Source organism: Aythya ferina (assembly GCF_964211825.1).
Source record: "Aythya ferina genome assembly, chromosome: 7".
NCBI classification, from domain to species: domain Eukaryota; kingdom Metazoa; phylum Chordata; class Aves; order Anseriformes; family Anatidae; genus Aythya; species Aythya ferina.
The window spans coordinates 22,051,133-22,069,201 of record NC_140302.1 but is presented as its reverse complement, the minus strand read 5'-3'; the positions used below and the strand labels follow the sequence as shown (position 1 = coordinate 22,069,201).

The 18,069-nt window shown below is 36.4% G+C and overlaps 1 protein-coding gene across 4 annotated transcripts in view; it reads left to right on the top strand.

Annotated features, from left to right (window-relative positions):
• BLNK (B cell linker) overlaps nucleotides 1-18,069 on the top strand; it is a 96,706-nt gene that overhangs the window by 64,085 nt on the left and 14,552 nt on the right. For 2 of the 4 annotated variants that reach the window (XM_084526568.1, XM_084526570.1), the window contains 9 exons: nucleotides 3,976-4,041; nucleotides 9,955-10,011; nucleotides 11,961-12,010; nucleotides 12,787-12,827; nucleotides 13,453-13,609; nucleotides 14,823-14,992; nucleotides 15,480-15,561; nucleotides 16,312-16,395; nucleotides 17,818-17,843. In XM_084526568.1, coding sequence (XP_084382694.1) covers nucleotides 3,976-4,041; nucleotides 9,955-10,011; nucleotides 11,961-12,010; nucleotides 12,787-12,827; nucleotides 13,453-13,609; nucleotides 14,823-14,992; nucleotides 15,480-15,561; nucleotides 16,312-16,395; nucleotides 17,818-17,843 — 733 coding nt within the window. The remainder of the gene's footprint in view (nucleotides 1-3,975; nucleotides 4,042-9,954; nucleotides 10,012-11,960; nucleotides 12,011-12,786; nucleotides 12,828-13,452; nucleotides 13,610-14,822; nucleotides 14,993-15,479; nucleotides 15,562-16,311; nucleotides 16,396-17,817; nucleotides 17,844-18,069) is intronic. The other 2 variants (XM_084526569.1, XM_084526571.1) reach the window with 1 other exon arrangement.

Sequence of the window (18,069 nt, the reverse complement as noted above, 5' to 3'; positions counted from 1 at the left end):
GTAGAAAAATCTATTTCTGGTACAAGTAAATAATTGCTGTCTGCTAACTATTTCATAAATACCTGTTTCACTTGACACCTTTCTACCAACTACTAATGCTCCTTGTTGGGCTCCAACAATGAAGATTAAAAAAAATAATAAATCTGCCTTCAGTATCCTAACAACCCAAGTGAGCACAGAGCTGTTGAAAGGAGAAAAACTAAAATTTGAGAGGCTCTATCCAGTAGCTACAATAGTCAGTCAGGACAATGATTCAGTCAGGAGGGAGTTAGCACCTCTAACAGGCCTGATCTATATACTGAACTGTTTGGCTGCCCTCCACTGTGAAATTGTAAAATACAACTTTAAGTGGAGAGAAGTTAGAGTTGAAGGACTCATTGAACAGTCTTATTTGTTATTCCCTCTGACAGGTAGAATTTCTAATGTATTTCTTAGAAACATAAAACTTTTTAGAAGCACTTAGAGCCAAGACTTCCCAGTTTCTCATCTGCATGCTTACTATCAGCAATAACTGCAGAACTTTGAAAAGCTAGTGTGTGCAAGGAGTTCCTGATCAAAGGGTCTCACGCAGTCATAATTGACTTGGATCTCAAAATAGGTATCTATTTCCGAAAACTGTTTTTCAAAGATCAACAGTGACATAGGCTACACCTCTATCTGCAAGTCCAATTTTACATTTAAAAAAAAAAAAAAAACAACTCAACTGAAGTTGAATGAAGACTTGGTGCACGTAGTTAAGAAACAGCTCTTAACTTTAATCTCTTAATTATCTTTAACTACAATGCAAGATTTGCTGCTTATTTTAATTTACAGTCTTAGCTGGCTGAGGGCCTTGAATGAAATGTTGAAGTACCTGTTCATCCCAAGAGAACAACTGGAGAATAATCACTAGTTGTTAACAAGATCCTGATTCAGAAGTGTTGTGAAGATTTGTAGTTATGTACTTAAGGCAAGGACTGTCTACATCAGGCCATGGTAGACTCCATGTCCTGGATACTCTTAAGGCTGTTGTTCTAATGAGGTGTACTGTGGCAAGAACTTTTTACGGAAGAAATTTTCTTATGTAAAGAAAAGTATATGAGACACAGGCAAAGTGTTTGAGGCCAAGTCGATATGTAGATAGAGGCAACACAGGTGTATGAATGCCCTTCTGTGCTTCACTTTCCTTATTGCTCTGGAATGACTTTCAGGCTTGGGTCAGTGACCCCTAAGACTCTTCTTCAATAACTTTGCTTTGCCTTTCATATTTTCTACTGTCCCTCTAAAATCACCAGTCAGACAGATGGCTCTGTAAAACTTTCACATGGTAGCATTATATCAGCTTTCATCTCAAGAAATCTCAGCCTTTGTTCGCAAACTGACCAGACTGGTTTTTGCAGCTTGTTCAACTTCATTGGTCAAAGGGGATTCCACTTGAGCTGGAGATCATCCATGCCTGATGACTTTCTACACTCACCACTATTTTAGTGCATTGCTTACGTTCACAGGCTTGATGCAAGTTAAGTTGTCCAGTGGCAACAAACTAGGTATTATAGCAACTCATGTGAGAGCTACATGTATGTGACTTTAAGTGGAAAAAAAATCATGAATGTGTGTTAGATACTCCCTAATTTATCACACTTTTTAGTTACAAAATAAAATGGCTTCAGGAATTTGATTATGCGAAGTTAGAAATGTTCTGGTTTCACCTGCATGCAGAAAACCATCTGATTGTGCCAGTAGCAGGACCAGCAACTGTCTTCAATATAAATGCCTCTTCTTAAAAATAGGAATATGTATTAAAATGTTATTTAAAATTTATTCACTGCACATGTGACACTAGTGATAGTCTAATCCATCTAAATATGATAAAATTAAAAACAAAATGTTCTGGGAACTTGTAGTTACAACTTTTGGGGTGGGTTTTATTTTTTTGTTGGTTTATTTTTTTCAGAACCAAGGTGACAGTACGACATAAAATCATTCACGTGAAAAATGAAACTTTTTTTTCAAAGTATAGCCATAATTTTACCATTGTAAAGATATATATGAATGTCAGAGATGAGTAATAAGCAACATTCAGATCTCAATTTAGACTTAAATTTTTGGTTTGGGCCCTATTTCTAACAAACAATAAATACTGGAGGAAAAATAACTGATTCTTATATGCTTTTTTAATTAAAGGCTGCCAAGCATTTTTTGAAAATGATACAAACACTTAGAAAGAACCACTTTTCACAAACTAGAACTAAAACATTTAAATCTCCTCTCTCTATTCTCTTTCCATGCTTTTTGTTACTTTTCATTTGTAAGCTCTGCCAGGCCCCAGCTGAGGCACAAAACTGAAAGTCAACTGCAGAAGGTGGCTATCTGTGATATTTCAAACATGAACAGAAGCTGAATTTATTGGGGGGGGGGGAGGGGAGGGAGAAAGACACAAATCCAGAAGATCTTCTAAGATCTTCACCCCCAGATTTGCATATTTAATTAATTTGGTTAGTTCAGATAATAATGCAGACTTTTTCTCACAGGTATAGTGTATTATTGCAAGAAAGCTCTAAATATTTTTCTGGGCATCTATGTCTCACATCTATAAGTAATTTTATATATATATATATAAATTAATAGTATGAGCTTTGAGCAAAAGTTAAAAGATATGCTTGTGATTTGCTTGTCAGTTATTCTCATGATTTTTTTTTGATTAGTTGAGAATCTTAAAAAAAAAAAAAAAAAAAATAGGTTGAATGGCTTTTTAAGTAAAGTTGTGCAAAGATTGAGGCTCTAGCAATACCCTTTACGTATCAGATATGACCCGTGACCTTCACATTTAATTCCAATTTCCTTTGAAAAATTTATTTTAATTTTTAAGAGAGAGCTCCAACTGCCGATGATGAAGATGGAAGATAGCGAAGCTCTACGTGTTACCAAAGCTTTTGCATATTAAGGCTTCTAGTTTAAAGAAAGCCTTAAAAAAGGGCAAGAAAGCTTTGATGTTTTTACTTGTCTTTGTAAGCAAAGCTTCCAAGATTCTGTTGGTAGCCTGATCTTGCATCAAAGATGAGGTAGGAAAGACTAAAACATAGAATAGCATAGACAACTTATAATGAAGAGTGCAAGGCAGAATTTATAAAAAGTCCTTTTTGAAAAAATCATTGCTTCTTTGTTGATTGAATTAAAATCTTCGGCTTGGGTCTAAGAAAAGATACTTTAATTTAGGTGAACTGGAAGAATGTACTGTGTAAAGAAACTAGAAACATGTATGCTTTCTATAAGAGCTTCTAGGAAGATCAGAGCTCTAACATGTTTCACTATAAGCTTTCACATTATAAACTTGTACCTGCTGGCTGAAAAAAAAAAAAAAAAAAGAATGAGATATTAATTTAAATTGCCTTGGTTACAAATAATTTTTTAATGAGGTCAGTGCAGTTGATGAGTTAAAAACAATCTTTGATTCTAGATATCGGTCCATGTAACTCCTGGAGTCCTGAGATCATCAGTTTTTACAGCTCAGTCACAGATACTGTAACGTTTTTTCAGATGGCCTAAGCCCAGCAATGTATCGTTTTCCCCTCTCCTGTTATAACTTCAAACACTATGGGACACTGCCCATGTAAGAAATGACTTGTGTAAATCAGAAATTAGAGAGTATGTCAGTTCTGAACAATATGCAAACATTGAAATATTCTAACCTGTTAGTTGATGTTCTTTCATGATGCAGTTGCTCTTAAATTGATCATTTAAACTGCGCTGAATTGTTTTAAGGAGAAGGATAACAAAAATCATGCCAAAGAGCTCCCTTAAGAAGGGATGGAAACTTTACAGAATTTATTTTAGCAACTGAAGTACTTATCAAACATTCATGAAACAGTTTTTGATGTGCAAAATATTACTGGAAAGAAAAGAACTGTATATATTGCCCGTGTTTTTCTTAATTCATGTAAATGGGTGTTCAACCACATGGTAATTTTAAGGCTGATTTTGTTTAATATCTTGCAGGAAGCTTCAAAAGATGGTTCACGACATCAAGAAAAATGAAAGTGGGATAATAAACAAATTCAAAAAGTAAGTTTGCAATACAACTCCTAGTTTTCTCTCTTTGTGGAAATTCAGATTAAAGTGTTGTAACATTATGCTAGTAGTCATGGGACCATATTATTCTGGAAGGATGTACTTTAGTGTATGTAAAGAAGTTCAGTCCAAACTGTGACATCAGAATTATTAAGAGTTTCGTGAAGTGGCTGCAGAACTGGCCTCCAAAGGGAGGCTGTTTCATAGCACTGAAAATCAGTATTTGGGTGAAACACTGTTTTGTTGTATATTCTTGGGATTGAGCAAAACTTGTTGTTTGGGTGTGTGCCTTTCTCATCTAGCCACTAGTTAGGCTACCTGCTGCAATTAACTTTTAATTTGAGCTCCACCTTGAACTAAATGGTCAGACATAACACTTAGAATTGCCATTAAAATGTTAAATCCTCCTGTTTTTCAGTCACATAAAACAAAATCCACCATTACCTAACAACATCCTTATTCCAGTAAGAAGCACTAAACAGCATAAATATTGATGTCACGTGCATAGGAGTATTATAAAATATTCATGTGTTTTTATACATAGAAAGAAATTCCAGTAATTCTGCATCCTTGTCAGATGAATACCATATTCAGTTTCCAGTCAAACATCTATTCAAACCAATTAACTATTTAGCTCACTACTTCTTCTTAATGCAATAGCTCATTTGCATTGAACTTCCATTTGGATGTGATTTTCTCATTCAGATGTCTTTCTTCACGTGGGTCACTGGCTACAAAAGTACTGAGTACTTCTAGAAGTTAATTAGTACACAGTATCTACAGTGTTTCCATGAAGACTATATTAAATTCTAGAAATACAGCTCTTGCCCATAAAAGGCACTTATAAATTCTTCTAAAAACTGTTCTTAGAGTGACCGTGATGGCTCAGTTCAAGGAAAAGAAAAAACAGGATTTTAACAAGAGCTACTTCTAGGTATCTGCGAAGCAGTCAATAGGCTGGTGGGAGAAGCAGAAGGGCTCTGCCTGGTTTGGCTATACTGGAGCTTTGGGAAGCCAGGCAGGCTGATGCTCTTAGTGCCTGTGGGGCAGCCCCTAATCTGGGCAGAGGAGGTGGGGAGACACTTACAGGAGCAACAGCCACCACCTCTCCCTCTCAGTTACCCAGCAGTACCCTTAGCCCACCTTTGTGGCCTCTTTATCACAGCTTTGCTTCTTTCCACAAGTCCTGAGCAGGCTGGGATTGTATCACCATATATATCAGAGATTCTTGAGACTGGTCGCCCATCATTCACCTACCACCCCTCATATCTTCTTTCACTCTAGCAATCACTCTGCAATGCACAGTGAGTCACAGTCACATGGTTTGTATACTTACTTCCACATGAGCACGAAAGCACATTTTCCCTTAAAATGACCATCTTTCAACTACTTGAATCTTCAATTTTACCTAAGCATGCTTTTCTTGTCAACACAGTGCGTATGTAAAAAGATCACTGTGTTTAGAGATCTGTCTGCCAAAAACTTGGTTGTTTCAGCCAGGACCAGCTCACAGGAATTGCTTAGAGGCTGCGAAGGCTTTTGGTGGTCTTGGTTTTGGTTGGTTGGTTTGGTTTGGGGGTGGGATGGGGGTGTTGTTGATTTATAATGAGATAAATTACTACTGTGAAGTAGAAAGCTAAGTGTAGTTAATAATGTTGCAGTGGGTCCAGTGCAAACGTCCCAGAGAAAAGCAGATGGCAGAAACAACAAAAAATATCTTAAGTTTGTAATCTAAGGCCAAAAAAAGTGTTCCATAGTTGCCCAGACATGAATTTTGCTGTTCATCAGTATTTCTCTGTGTGTCCTTCCCAGAGAGTAAGAGGGGAAGGACAGATAAGGGAAAAATAACAAGAACTAAATGCAGCTGAAGCTGGGAAGGTCAGAGGTGCCATTGTTAAATGTCAGATATAAGATAGCTGCTATAATGTTGCAATACTTTGATTCTCTCAAGATTTAAAAAAAAAAAAAAAATCCACAACAAGAGCAGGCTTATAAAAAGTCTCTTAATGTATGACTAGCACAAAGCTCACATTCCACCTCCTCCAGCTATGAGAATACAAATGTATTCTCATTGAAAATGAGATGTAAAAAAATACATATAATAATCTTTTGGAGACCTCTGTGGTGCAGCTGAGTTATTAATCTCATCTGTAGTTGTGATTTTTTTTTTTTAAACAGTAATTCTCACATTTGCACATGACTTAAGAACTCAAGTCTTTAACCCAGCATATAATGAGACTTGCAATAAAACCATGAGTTGGCAACACTGATAAGGATATATACGACACATACCAAGCTTGGCAGAATTAGAACTGGCTGTATTCCTCTGAATGTGCCCTTTGGGGGCTTTTGATTAGGTTTTAGCATATGTTTTTTTCTTTTTTTTAAAAAAAAAAAAAAAAAAGTGGTTATCCAGTTATCACTTCTTCCAGTTCAGTTATATGATTATTTTATTACATGTCAAAGACATAAAAATAACTAGAGCAGGGAAAAAATATTAAAAATGGCTTTATGTAGCACAGATTTGCAACTTATACAAAAACATAAATCATTTTTTGGCTCAATTTCAAACTTCTTATAATTGGAAAAAAAATGTATAGCAACCGAGTAATGTACTTGCTTATCCCAAGCCCAAAGCTGTCATATGCAACATGTTTACTGTAAGCCTCTGTGATGGAAATTGGAAGAACGTTCAAGGACTCTTGGAAGACATTTGACTTATCACTGTTTAAGACGCTTCTAAAATCTGGATTGGTTCTTGATTATGGAGAAAAGTTCCTGCATCGAATGTCTTATTCTCCAAATTAGTTCATCTTCAGGGTGAGGGTGAGGAGGGCTATGTCCACCATCTTGTGTCTTAAAGTTTTGTGGAAAGCTATCTGAGAAGTGGTGGTAAAAGAAAACTACAGATAGTTTCTTTGTTGCTTAAAAGTTCCTGTTGTGTATTCTGCAGTCTGACTCAAAATTTTATGACAGTAGAAGTAAAGATATTGCCCACAGGCTATCGTTCACCTGCTTGTCTTTAATAATATGCAAAACTGTTCCCAGTACTGCAGTCCCAGTTGCTGTGCAGATCATGATGTCAATGAATACAATCATGATTGTAGTCAGGTGCAGAAGAATCAATAGGGATAGCCAAAGTTGAATAAATAGTGAGAGTGCGCCAGGCATTTTTTTCTATTTCTATCTTTGGTAACACAAACCAGGAAAGTAAGAAAGACATGATAGATTTCACTGTGACGGATGGCTGCCTATTTGAAACCCACTGTGAAGACAGCACTCATCTGGAAATCATAAGCTCCTAGCATCAAGGCTTGTTCAGAAGAATCCTAGTTCTGTTAAAGTCAATGCTAAAACTCAATTCGTACACAGCAAATTCAGGATTTCACCATAAAGTTTTTGTATGTGATAATCTACAGTACTGAATAAGAAGCTAGAAGTTCAGGTCACTCACCCTCTTGCAGTATCACAACCTATCAAAACTTCCTTTGGAAAGCCATCAGAAATGGCTAAAATCATGCACCTACAGTTACTCAACTAACTGAGCACAATCCAGGTATGTCCATTTCTTGAAATCACATTTGCTAGATGACCTGAAGAATGGTATGAAGGTACACCTCATCTGCTTTACCCAAATTCTTGGTTGGGTTACTTCAGATTTTTCTGGTCTGTTTTCTTATACCACTTATAATTTGACCAGACACCTCCTTCCAGCCATAGGTGTGCCAGCTTAGGAGGGATCCATCACTTCCAAAATAGCAGTGACCTATTCCTACACCAATCCACTGGCTTGACATGTTCATGTCACATTGCTGGCTTGGGTGTTTTAAACGGTAGAGCATTACTGCTGCAGTTCAATTTGATGGAATGGATTAGGAAGCATTCACACAATCCTCTGTGGCAGGCATGCTGGGGACAATAACTTCAGGCAGAAGTTATTTTGTCACTAAATGTCTCTTCAACCTGCATTGCTGCAACTAGAAAATATCCATGATCAAACCCTTGGCAGAGGGAAAAAATAGTATTTTATGGACTAAACAGTGAGATAAAAGTACAAAACTGAGCTGTAGCAAGGTTAGAAAAAGAAACCAGGGAAAAGTGGAATACATAATTATAACTATTCTGAAGTAACACCAATTTCAACATGTAGCTGAATAGGAAGTTTTAAGTATGTTTGTTAATACAATATTCATCAAAATAAAGATGATTACAGCACAGCTATATGCCATTTTACTCCAGAGCACTTTATAAAGAAAATGTGCAAAAGGATAGTAAGAACACTTTTAAAAGGGGAAAAAAAAAGTTTCAGATGAATTTTACATTGTACAGTCACCAGATACTTTAAAGCTAACAAACTATTCCACTAGGTCATGAGGCTACAGTTTAGGAAAAGTGTATCTGTTAGCTGGATTGCACCTGTTTGGAATTCTGCAAAAGCTTTGGGCAAAGTTCAATTAATTTATCATTTAATTACAAGTGAGATGATCTAGTACGCTAACTAACTTGAACTATAAATGCTTGTCTCAGCAAAGATGTCAGTATAATTTTTATAAATTCTATTTGGAAAAAAAATGTTCCCTAAGAATGTAACAGGCTGTGTTCAGAGGCTAACAGGAGAAGTTAAGGACTCTTGAAAATGAAGAGGTTTTAGCCACTTCTTAAAAGCTGGGGGGACTAAGTGGAAATGCTAGTGATGAAATGCATCTGGAGGATAATTTATTGCTTTAAGTAAAATGCAACTGCTACATATATATGACTACATATATTTGATTACTTTTCTGGATGTAGCCTATAAAAACAAATGCTGTTGGAGCAGGAAACCCAGACCTTTGCTGCTGTTCATTTTACAATTCTCTGCATAGTTGTGGAAGACAAAAAAAAAAAAAAAAAAAAGGTGATATTAACTTGAAGTATGTGATTAATACTTGCAATTCTTATAGCATTCCTTACGTGCGTAAAGTTAAGTACATGCCTAGATACTTTGCTGGATTAACCTCAGGATGTTGCAAAGGCAAAATCTCAGAATATATCGTTTTGTTTTTATGAAATAATTTACTCTTCTAAAAATTGTGAACTTTTGTACAGTACAACCTGTCCTTGTGCGAGCAGCATCAGACCTAACTACGTAAAATGCCTCAAATGCTACCTGGTTATTTGTTCAAGCTAATGACATATGTAGTAAGATGTGTTACATTGCTTTTTAAAATCTGTTAACATACTCTCAAAAATGTATTTGGATTTCATTGAGACCTTTAGAACTGAAATTTCTCAGAGATACTTCAAATTCTCCAGAAAATTATTTTCTACAAAATTTTAGAGAAATTCAATGGAAACTTGAATTATTTAACTATGTTCTATCAAAGCTAGCACAGAGATGTTCCACCATCTGCAGTGCAGAGCTGAGTACCACTAAAATATTTTGCTTGAAAATTACGTTTACTATGATTTTACGTAATTCTGTTAAAAGCTGGTTAGGAAATCATCCTGTCTTCCATTTAAATATCTGTGCTCAGTTGGACAGCATTCAATTGTTTCAGTCCTTTGTCATTTGGTTCAGTGGAACAGGACCAAGTCACTCTGCAAGCATCTGTGTAGAATTATATCAGTATCTGAAATAGCTAGGTATCAACTCCTTGGCATTGAAAGTGTCTTTTCAGCTTGCATTGTGGTTGCACAGTGGGTAAAATTTTGTCTCTTGCAAAATGAAGCTCCTATTGACTTCAGAAGAGTCTGGATTTCAGTTCTGGCACTCAGTAAATCATTCTGGTACAGTACAAATTATTTTTAAGTGGATTTGAATTTGAGAATAAATAATGTATTTGAGGAGATCCTAACAAATTCAGATGTGGCCATGAACGATTTCAACTTTGACAGAAAAATGATTTCTTTTCTTCTATTGATATTCAGGTTCCAAAATGAACAAGTGGCCTTAATTTGCAAAACTGGGAAAGATACTTGGGATCGGTATGCTATTTCAGAGCTGCACAATGGCATGATAGGCTGCTTAGACACAGAGCTCTGTTCTGTGCTTTGTATGCTTTCATTGTAACATATTTACATTTTCTGTCAGGGCCACTGCCAGGATTTACAGGACCTGGGACAAAGTTTTGAAGTTCTCTGCTTAGCAGTCTGGAAATGTATAAAGTGGCTCAGGCCACATCCTTTATTTACACTGTGACCCAGAGAGCCTCTTACTATTCCCTTAGTTCCATTATTTTCCAAGTGTCCGTCATCTCTGAACAACTCAGGATAGACACATCACAAAGTTTGTTAATAGATTTTAGTCTACCCTCCTCTAAGAACTCAGATTTGGCCTGGCAGTGGCCCTGGGTTTTTCTTTCTAACATGCCTGTGCTAACCTGGAAAGAACACAACAGCGGGGCTGTTGAGAATGCTTTGTAATTTACTGTTTGTACACTAAGTTTATTCATGCTACGAGAAGATAAAGACTAGACAGAGGAAGCTATCTTTTATTAGTATTGATGGTAACAAACAAAATTGGATAACGTTTTGAAATGATGTGCTGGGATTTTTTTTAATTTTTTTCGAGCTTTAGCAATGCCTGCACTGCTTGCTCATTGATTCATGCATGTGCATTTTTTTTGTGACTATCTGAGCAACTGAATTCCATGAATTCAACACTAGCCAAACCATTTCTCAAAACAGATGGGAAAGTTTGCAGGCTGATGTGGTAGTGCCAGTGTGCCACCGTCCCGAGTCACATTGTTATCTGAACAAAGACAGCAAGTAGCGTGTTTCAGACCTAAATATTGAGTGTCAAATTGTAAAGCAAAATCTGTAGATATCACTATTGCTCAGAGGTCACAAGAAAACATTTTATATTCTTCGTGAACATTTTTTTTGTAAGTAACTTGCTTATTTTTGCCAATGAATAACATCAAGAAATTCCTTGTTAGGACCTGATTGAAGAATAAGTGAAGCCATCAATTCAGTGGGAAAAGATTCAGGTCTCTGCTGAGGTCTCATCAGTGCTACAGGGAAGCTGTTAGTTGGATTCTTCAAAGTGTCTTTTGAACACTTTTCAATGTAAATTGTATCAGTGCTTTTTGTTGCTATGAAAATCAGAGTTTAGTTTGCTTCAGATGCATCAATCTGGCCTGTAATATCACACATGCATAATTTGTTTAGACTGTGAACAAGATTTTTTTCTTTTTTACAGGGTAATGTTAGAACATTAAGGAAACAATTGATATACCAACTGACCACATAATTCAGGTTCTTCTCTGGGCACGTGCAATTTAACAAACAGGAACATACATATATATTTGTATGTATAGCAACAAAGATCCTCTTGGGATTTCTACAAATTATCTTCTGATTCATTTGGTGTTGCAAATACCATTATAATACCGTTTACCAAAAAAGAGGCACAATGCCATAATATAATAGCAAGTGGAAACAGAATTTGGCCCTGAGAGACCTGGTACATATTTCAACACTGCTCAGAAAATAAATTCATAGAAAATGATATTTATAAAATATTAGTGGAGAGTAATGCACCGGTTTCTTAAGCCATAGTCTTAGTAAACTCTGTGAGCTTAAACAGATTTTCATCTTGAGATAGATGTGCATTTATCTCTGGCACTTATGTTATCTGTTTCTGCCTGGAAATAAACGGGGGGGGGGGGGAGGGCAGGCAAGGAAACTGTTGAAAATAAATGTTCTTTGCCAAAAAGAAATCTCAGATTAGAAACTAATTTCTTATCTGTTCCTAGCTTTTCAAAGCATTCTCCTGTAGCTATTTGCTAAGCATCTGTGATGATAATCTATATTTCTTCAGCTGCAGGTGTCTTTTGTTACCAGCTTTTTTATGTGCCTGGCTAATGTTTCTTTCTATCAAGAAACATTAGATCTAATGTTTCTTAGATCATAAATTTAATTATCATTTACAGGCTAAAAAAAAAACCTCCACCAAGTCTACCACGACGGGATTATGCTTCAGGTAAGGCTGGATTAATGGAAAATTTAAATTGCATGTCTGTATAGCTGATACCTACATGCCTAACATCGTTTCAGCTATATATTTCCTCTTAATTTGTCTCTAACAAGAGAACAAGACCTGAACAAGTGGATCGCCTCAGAAGTCAGAATTTCTTGATACTTTTAACATGATAATATTGACATCGTGAATTATCTTAAAGGACAGGTAGAACTATATTTGTTTATACAGCAATCAGTTTGTGCCCATTTTTGTATGTTAAGTTATATTTTCATGGAAACAATGATATGAAAACAAGCAGAAAAGGACAATGTTTGGATGTTATCAGATATATGTTCCATGTTTAATGTAACCACTCAAATAACAATCTGTCTTGCAACTTTAACCAAGAAGCAAGAAACTGCAAGGCCCAGAGGTCAGAAATGTTAAGAAGAAATTGTTATTAATTGTTATGAAGAAAGTAATCCTATTTAAAAATGAGATGTGCTAGCAGGATACACACTCTGCTCTTTGGACTATGTGCGGTTGACCATATTCTAATGCTTTCCCAACAGCTCTGAGACAATTTATCAAAAACAGACAAGCAGGCATTTAACTTTTTCTATTCAGGCAAAAACAGATGTTTCTCTCAAGTGTTTAAGAAAATTTCAATACTATTTTTGTTATTTAAATATGATAGATGTTTGGTGGTTGTTGTTTTGTTTCTTTTAACCTATGCTTAAGACAAACATTTATGTTCCGTATTACATCTCCTTAAGTAACTCTACTCCTTGGTTTAGAACATGCAGACAATGAAGAGGAACAATGGTCAGATGACTTTGTAAGTACATCTCTTTCGGGTAGTGGAAGGTTACTATAGCAACAAGTTCAACACAAGCAATAATAAATGTTTATTTTTGAATCACCTACTTCTGGTTGAACTTAATGCTACTGAAATATCTTATTTGTTACACCAGCGTTATTTATACTCATTCTTAGGTACCTTAATTTTTCATATTCAACTTAGGTACATATGAAAAATACTGTCTGTGATAGCCATGAATAGATAAATGAATGGTATCAATTTGAAGGACTTCTCAAACTGAACAATAATTTCAAAATAGAAGGTATTGTTTTTGAGGAGGAAGAAAAAGCCAGTTCTTTCCAAAAATGGAAAAAAAAATTGATTAAAATCATAGGGTATGTTTGAATGAAGCAAGTTATCATCATCTGCCACATAAAGTAATTGCCAGACCATACAGCTGTCACCCTGAGGTGACCTGTTCCCTTCTTGCTGGAGAGGGGGCAGGCAGGAGTGCCTGTTTGTTTGGAGAGGGTAATGTGCTTTCAAGGGTGCATTCTCATAATATAGTTAATTGTATTCCTGTGAGGATATTTGTGTCATACACTGCTATGAAGTCATAAGTATGTTATGAAATGAGAAATGGGAAGTTCTCCTTTTCTAGGACAGTGATTATGAAAATCCAGATGACCACTCTGACTCAGAGATGTATGTGGTCCCCAGTGAAGAGAATCCTGATGACAGCTATGAGCCGCCTCCAAGTGAGCAGGAGAAAAAGAAAATTCCCTCTGCATTCCCTATTTCCAGGGGTGAATACGCAGGTAGTTATGGAAGCGTTGTCTACATCAGCTTGATAACTGCTTATTTATCAGTACCAACAAAGAAGTGGCCTCAAATGGACCAGCCTATCCTTTCCTCAAGAGCTTGCTTTTAATTTGGACAGTCAGGTCTTCAGCTTTCAGGGGATATGATTTGTTATTACTGCATGAAACGGGCTACTCTTGCTACTAGCAGAGCTTGGAGTTTTAATAGAATGTGTTCCAGAGACTTGATAGGCACCTAATAACTACAAAATTCAAGCAGAGGTATGGGGTATATCACTAACTTAGCTCCAGGTTCATCTGCGTATTTTAATGTGGGAGTTCATATTGAAGATTAAGCAAATCAGACTAAACTGGAGTCCCTTAACCCTATTTGTAGCTCATATCATCCCAAAAGCAATAAAAAAAGAAGTCAAGGCAGCCCAAATATTCCTTCCATATTGTCCTTCGAGATTATTATTGAGGATAAATATTCTGAAAAACAGTATACTTATCATAAGCAAGATCATACTTATATCAGTCTATCATAAGAGCCTTTTTTCTTCCTGTTTGGATTATTTTCAACCATGGGTGCATTGCACTGAAGTGAATGAAAGTGATCTTCAGTTAGGCGAAGATTTGGGCAATTGGGAAAAAATTGGGAAAAGAAACATCAGCATGATGCCTGCTTTCAATTTTTGGATGATACGAGACTGTCGTTGGCAATAGAAAAGTCACCAACAGTGCTGTAACACCACCTATGTACTCCCAGAAGCTTATGAATGCTGCTGACCCCTTAGAATGTCACCTCAGAGGACTTGGCATAATTTGTGTTTCAGTCCCATCCTTTGTGCGCTAACAGTTTTTTTGTCCTGTTGCGCCAAGGTCACCAAGATCACACTGGCACAAGAAGTACTATCTAATGGACCATACCACATGGCCACCACCTTTTCCCTAAGAGTTAGAGTTAGATCTAAGAGTTAGATGACTGTTCCTAGAACAGTCAGCATCTAGGCTCCCTCTGCATCCTGACATAGACGACTGGGTTGCTGCCACCCAGGGTGATGAAATAGGACCACTTTGCACACAGTTCTCATCAGGCTTTGCAGCCACTCAGGCTGCCTTTTCACCTAAATTGCAGCCACAATGAAGATGTTTTCATAGGTGGTAGAAAACTGTCCAGAGGCTAATGAGTAATTTTGAATAAAACTGTTGTTTTCTTCCACATTAAAAGACAATCGTACCAGTCATCAGCAGCTTCCTCCCATGAACAAACCTCTCCCAAGCACACCCAGTCCAGCCTCATCCAGACCAAACAAACCATCCAAGCCATCCCTGCTGTTGCCATCTCCTGCTGCAAAACCAAAATTACCACCGAAGCCCAAGGAGTGTAGTGATGATGAGGTAACGTTTCTAGATATACATGTTCTGACAGTTTAAATGATGGACCCCACACCAATCACATGGTAGACAGCAATGCCATTAACTTGTTTCTTTGTTCGTTTATATGGTACAAAATATTTTGTATATCACAAGCAGTAATTTGCAAGTACCATACTGATTCACAGTGGTTATCTGCCTTAAATAAAGTATCAAAGAAGCCCCTTAGACCACAGAATGGTTTCTGTTCCAAGTTGAAGGCAATGGGGAGAGAGCAACCTCATGCACTAACCCCAGGACCAAAGGCAAGGCTTTTTTCCACCAGTCCTGAAATGGAGTTATTAGTTAAAAGGTTTTCTGAGAATCCCATCTGTATATGATGATAAATGTCTGAAATGGCAGTCACTGTGAAATGGCAACTACTATGAGTTGCTGCCAGGGCTTCAGTTCAAACAACTCATTGATCTGAGGGAGGTTTAACTGGTAAACTTTTGTCCTGCATTTCTTACAGGATAATTACATTGTGCCTGTGGACAATGATGATGATAACTATATTGAACCCACAGAAAGCAGTGTGTCAGTACCTGCAAAACGTGAGTTTTAGTTATTTAAGCTAATAATTGTTTATTACTTTGTTAGGAACAACAGTGGAAAAAAATGGGTCAAATTAATGTCTGTTTCTAGAGTTGAAAGAGTAGAGGTGCAGCTGTTAAGAGCTTGCAAAAAGGCAGTTGGGTCCTTTGGTCCATGACAAGGCCATGGCAAGTTATTTTTGTTGGGAACCACTTATAATTCCTGCCTCTCTCACTCAGCTATTTCAAAGTCCTTCCTTGATACAACCAAGAAGTTTTTCATGGTATGTGATCTCCCTCCTCATCCAAGGGAGCCACGCCATTAAAATTTTCTGTTTGTTGAAGTGCCTCGGGAAAAGAACAAGCCTTTTTAGATTTGCAGTAAATAAAGAGAGACTTTGATTCATTTTTTTTTTACCTCTGTGTTTGAAGTATATTTAGCTGAAGAGTGAAAGTATTACAGTCCAATGGTGAAAAGTAAACAGAGAGGAGTATTTAATTCTGCTCTGTGACATTACTGACGGTATCAAACCTATTCATTAAGGCAGGAATGCTGAATGTTGTTTCCCTTTTAAAATGAGAACTTCAGGCTGCTTCAGTTAATCTGTTCAAGGTTATCTGGCAAAAAAAACTATCACTTGCATTTTCTTAGTATTTATTCTTAATGTAAATGTTACATTGTTATTTTTAAAATGTATATATGTGTGTCTATATTTACACATATAAAAACATGTATACACACAAGTATTTATATATAAAATATGTTTTTAGCTCCTGTGAACAGATTTATGAAACCAACCACAAAACCAGTCCTCCCTGCTTCTGCAAAGCCTTCTGTTACTTCTGACATGCAAGGTAAATGGAGTTTGCATCAGTGTTGAAATAAAATAACCTAAGACTGAGCAATATTAAATTCTGCTTTATGTATTCACAACATAAACTATATGGCGTACTTCAGTAAAATAAAAATATGTTCCCCCTTAGGTTTATCTGTGTTGTAGCATTTGTTTTGCCTAGCTTGAATAGTAAATCTGTTTTAAGGATGAATAAAACTAGAACAAGTAATTTGCCCCAAACTGATTTATTTTTAGTCTTCTGCTCTAGTGAAAGAATGTAAATGGATCAATACAGCAAAAACAATTATAGGACTCAGTATACTATTAATCCCATTTCACTACAGGAAACAAGATTCAATATTTTAAAATCACATCAAGATTCTATATTAAAGAAATTCTGTATAGGCTGATGTTTTGCATGCCCTGTGGTAAGCTTTCCTGTTTAATTTCTGTAAAAAGCAATTTATTTGGCAAAAGAAACAAAAGCAGAAGCAAATCAGAGTAATCGTATTTGCTTTTGTAGGTACATATATACTTGCTTAATCTTCCTTAGCTGTGCTCTGAGTTGTTTTGCATAGTCATCATGTCATTATTTGCTTGGAGCGTAACCTTTACATACCAGTCACACAGCTCTTTAAGTGTCTCTGCATATTCATTAGCAATGTGTTCAACTTTCAAGTCACAAGCTATAAAAGTTTTTTATGAATGACTTAAGGTTTTGTGACATACTTTTCATACTTTTTGGACACTTAAAATGCCCTTTTGAATCAGCCTTTCTGTAAATCAGTGTTGAGCAACAGCCATCTCCTGATAGACATTACTTTAAAAAAAAAAAAATCTCCCCCTGGTGGGAATATGGATACTTTTCAGAGCAATAAAAGCAACAAAGCCTGACATGAAATTTGTTGAAATATAATTCAATTTTCATTGAACAAACAGGGCATAGATAAGGGTGCTGGTAATTTGGGGATTTAATATCTGTGAATTAAAATATTTCTGTGGGATGGAGCTTGAGGATGGACAATGGCAACAGAAATGAGTCAGTCTAGATTTATGATTCACCTGATTTCTTCCTTCCTGAGTCAGGAAAAGGCTAAAATCCTACCCATGGTAGATTTTTTTAACACACCTTTCCAGACTGTCTCAAGTTTGTACAACACCAGCATTAATCTTGCTTTTTGTAAAATAATAATAATAATAAAAATAAAAAAGCTCATGGGGGAAGGTTCATCATTTGCAACAGTGGTACAGTGACTGCTTATCAGGCTTCCTGGGACTCTTTCTGAAGTTCCCATCAAAAGAACAGGAGGCAGAACCTGAGCAACTTCAATTCATTTTTCTAGAGGCAAAATACAGTTCATACAAATTCTGATCAGTTTTTCTTGTAACGTAATGCATTGTTGCTAACTAAAGGACATGTTTTTTCCTCCCTGTCCTGTAGAAGTCTACGAGGTTCCTGAAGAGGAGGTAAGGCTTTCCTATAGTTTGACTCATGTTGCCCTCACACAGGGCACAATCACAAAGGTGATTGTGGAAAAAAATATATGTACTGTCAGCCTTTCAGAGGGGAAAAATGGCAACAAATCTGTCTGCACTTAGGACTTTGACATTCGCTTCAAAGAAAAACTGGCAAATTGATTCAAAAGGTCTGCTGAATAAAATAAATAGGAAGGGGCTGAAATTTCTGGTTCTG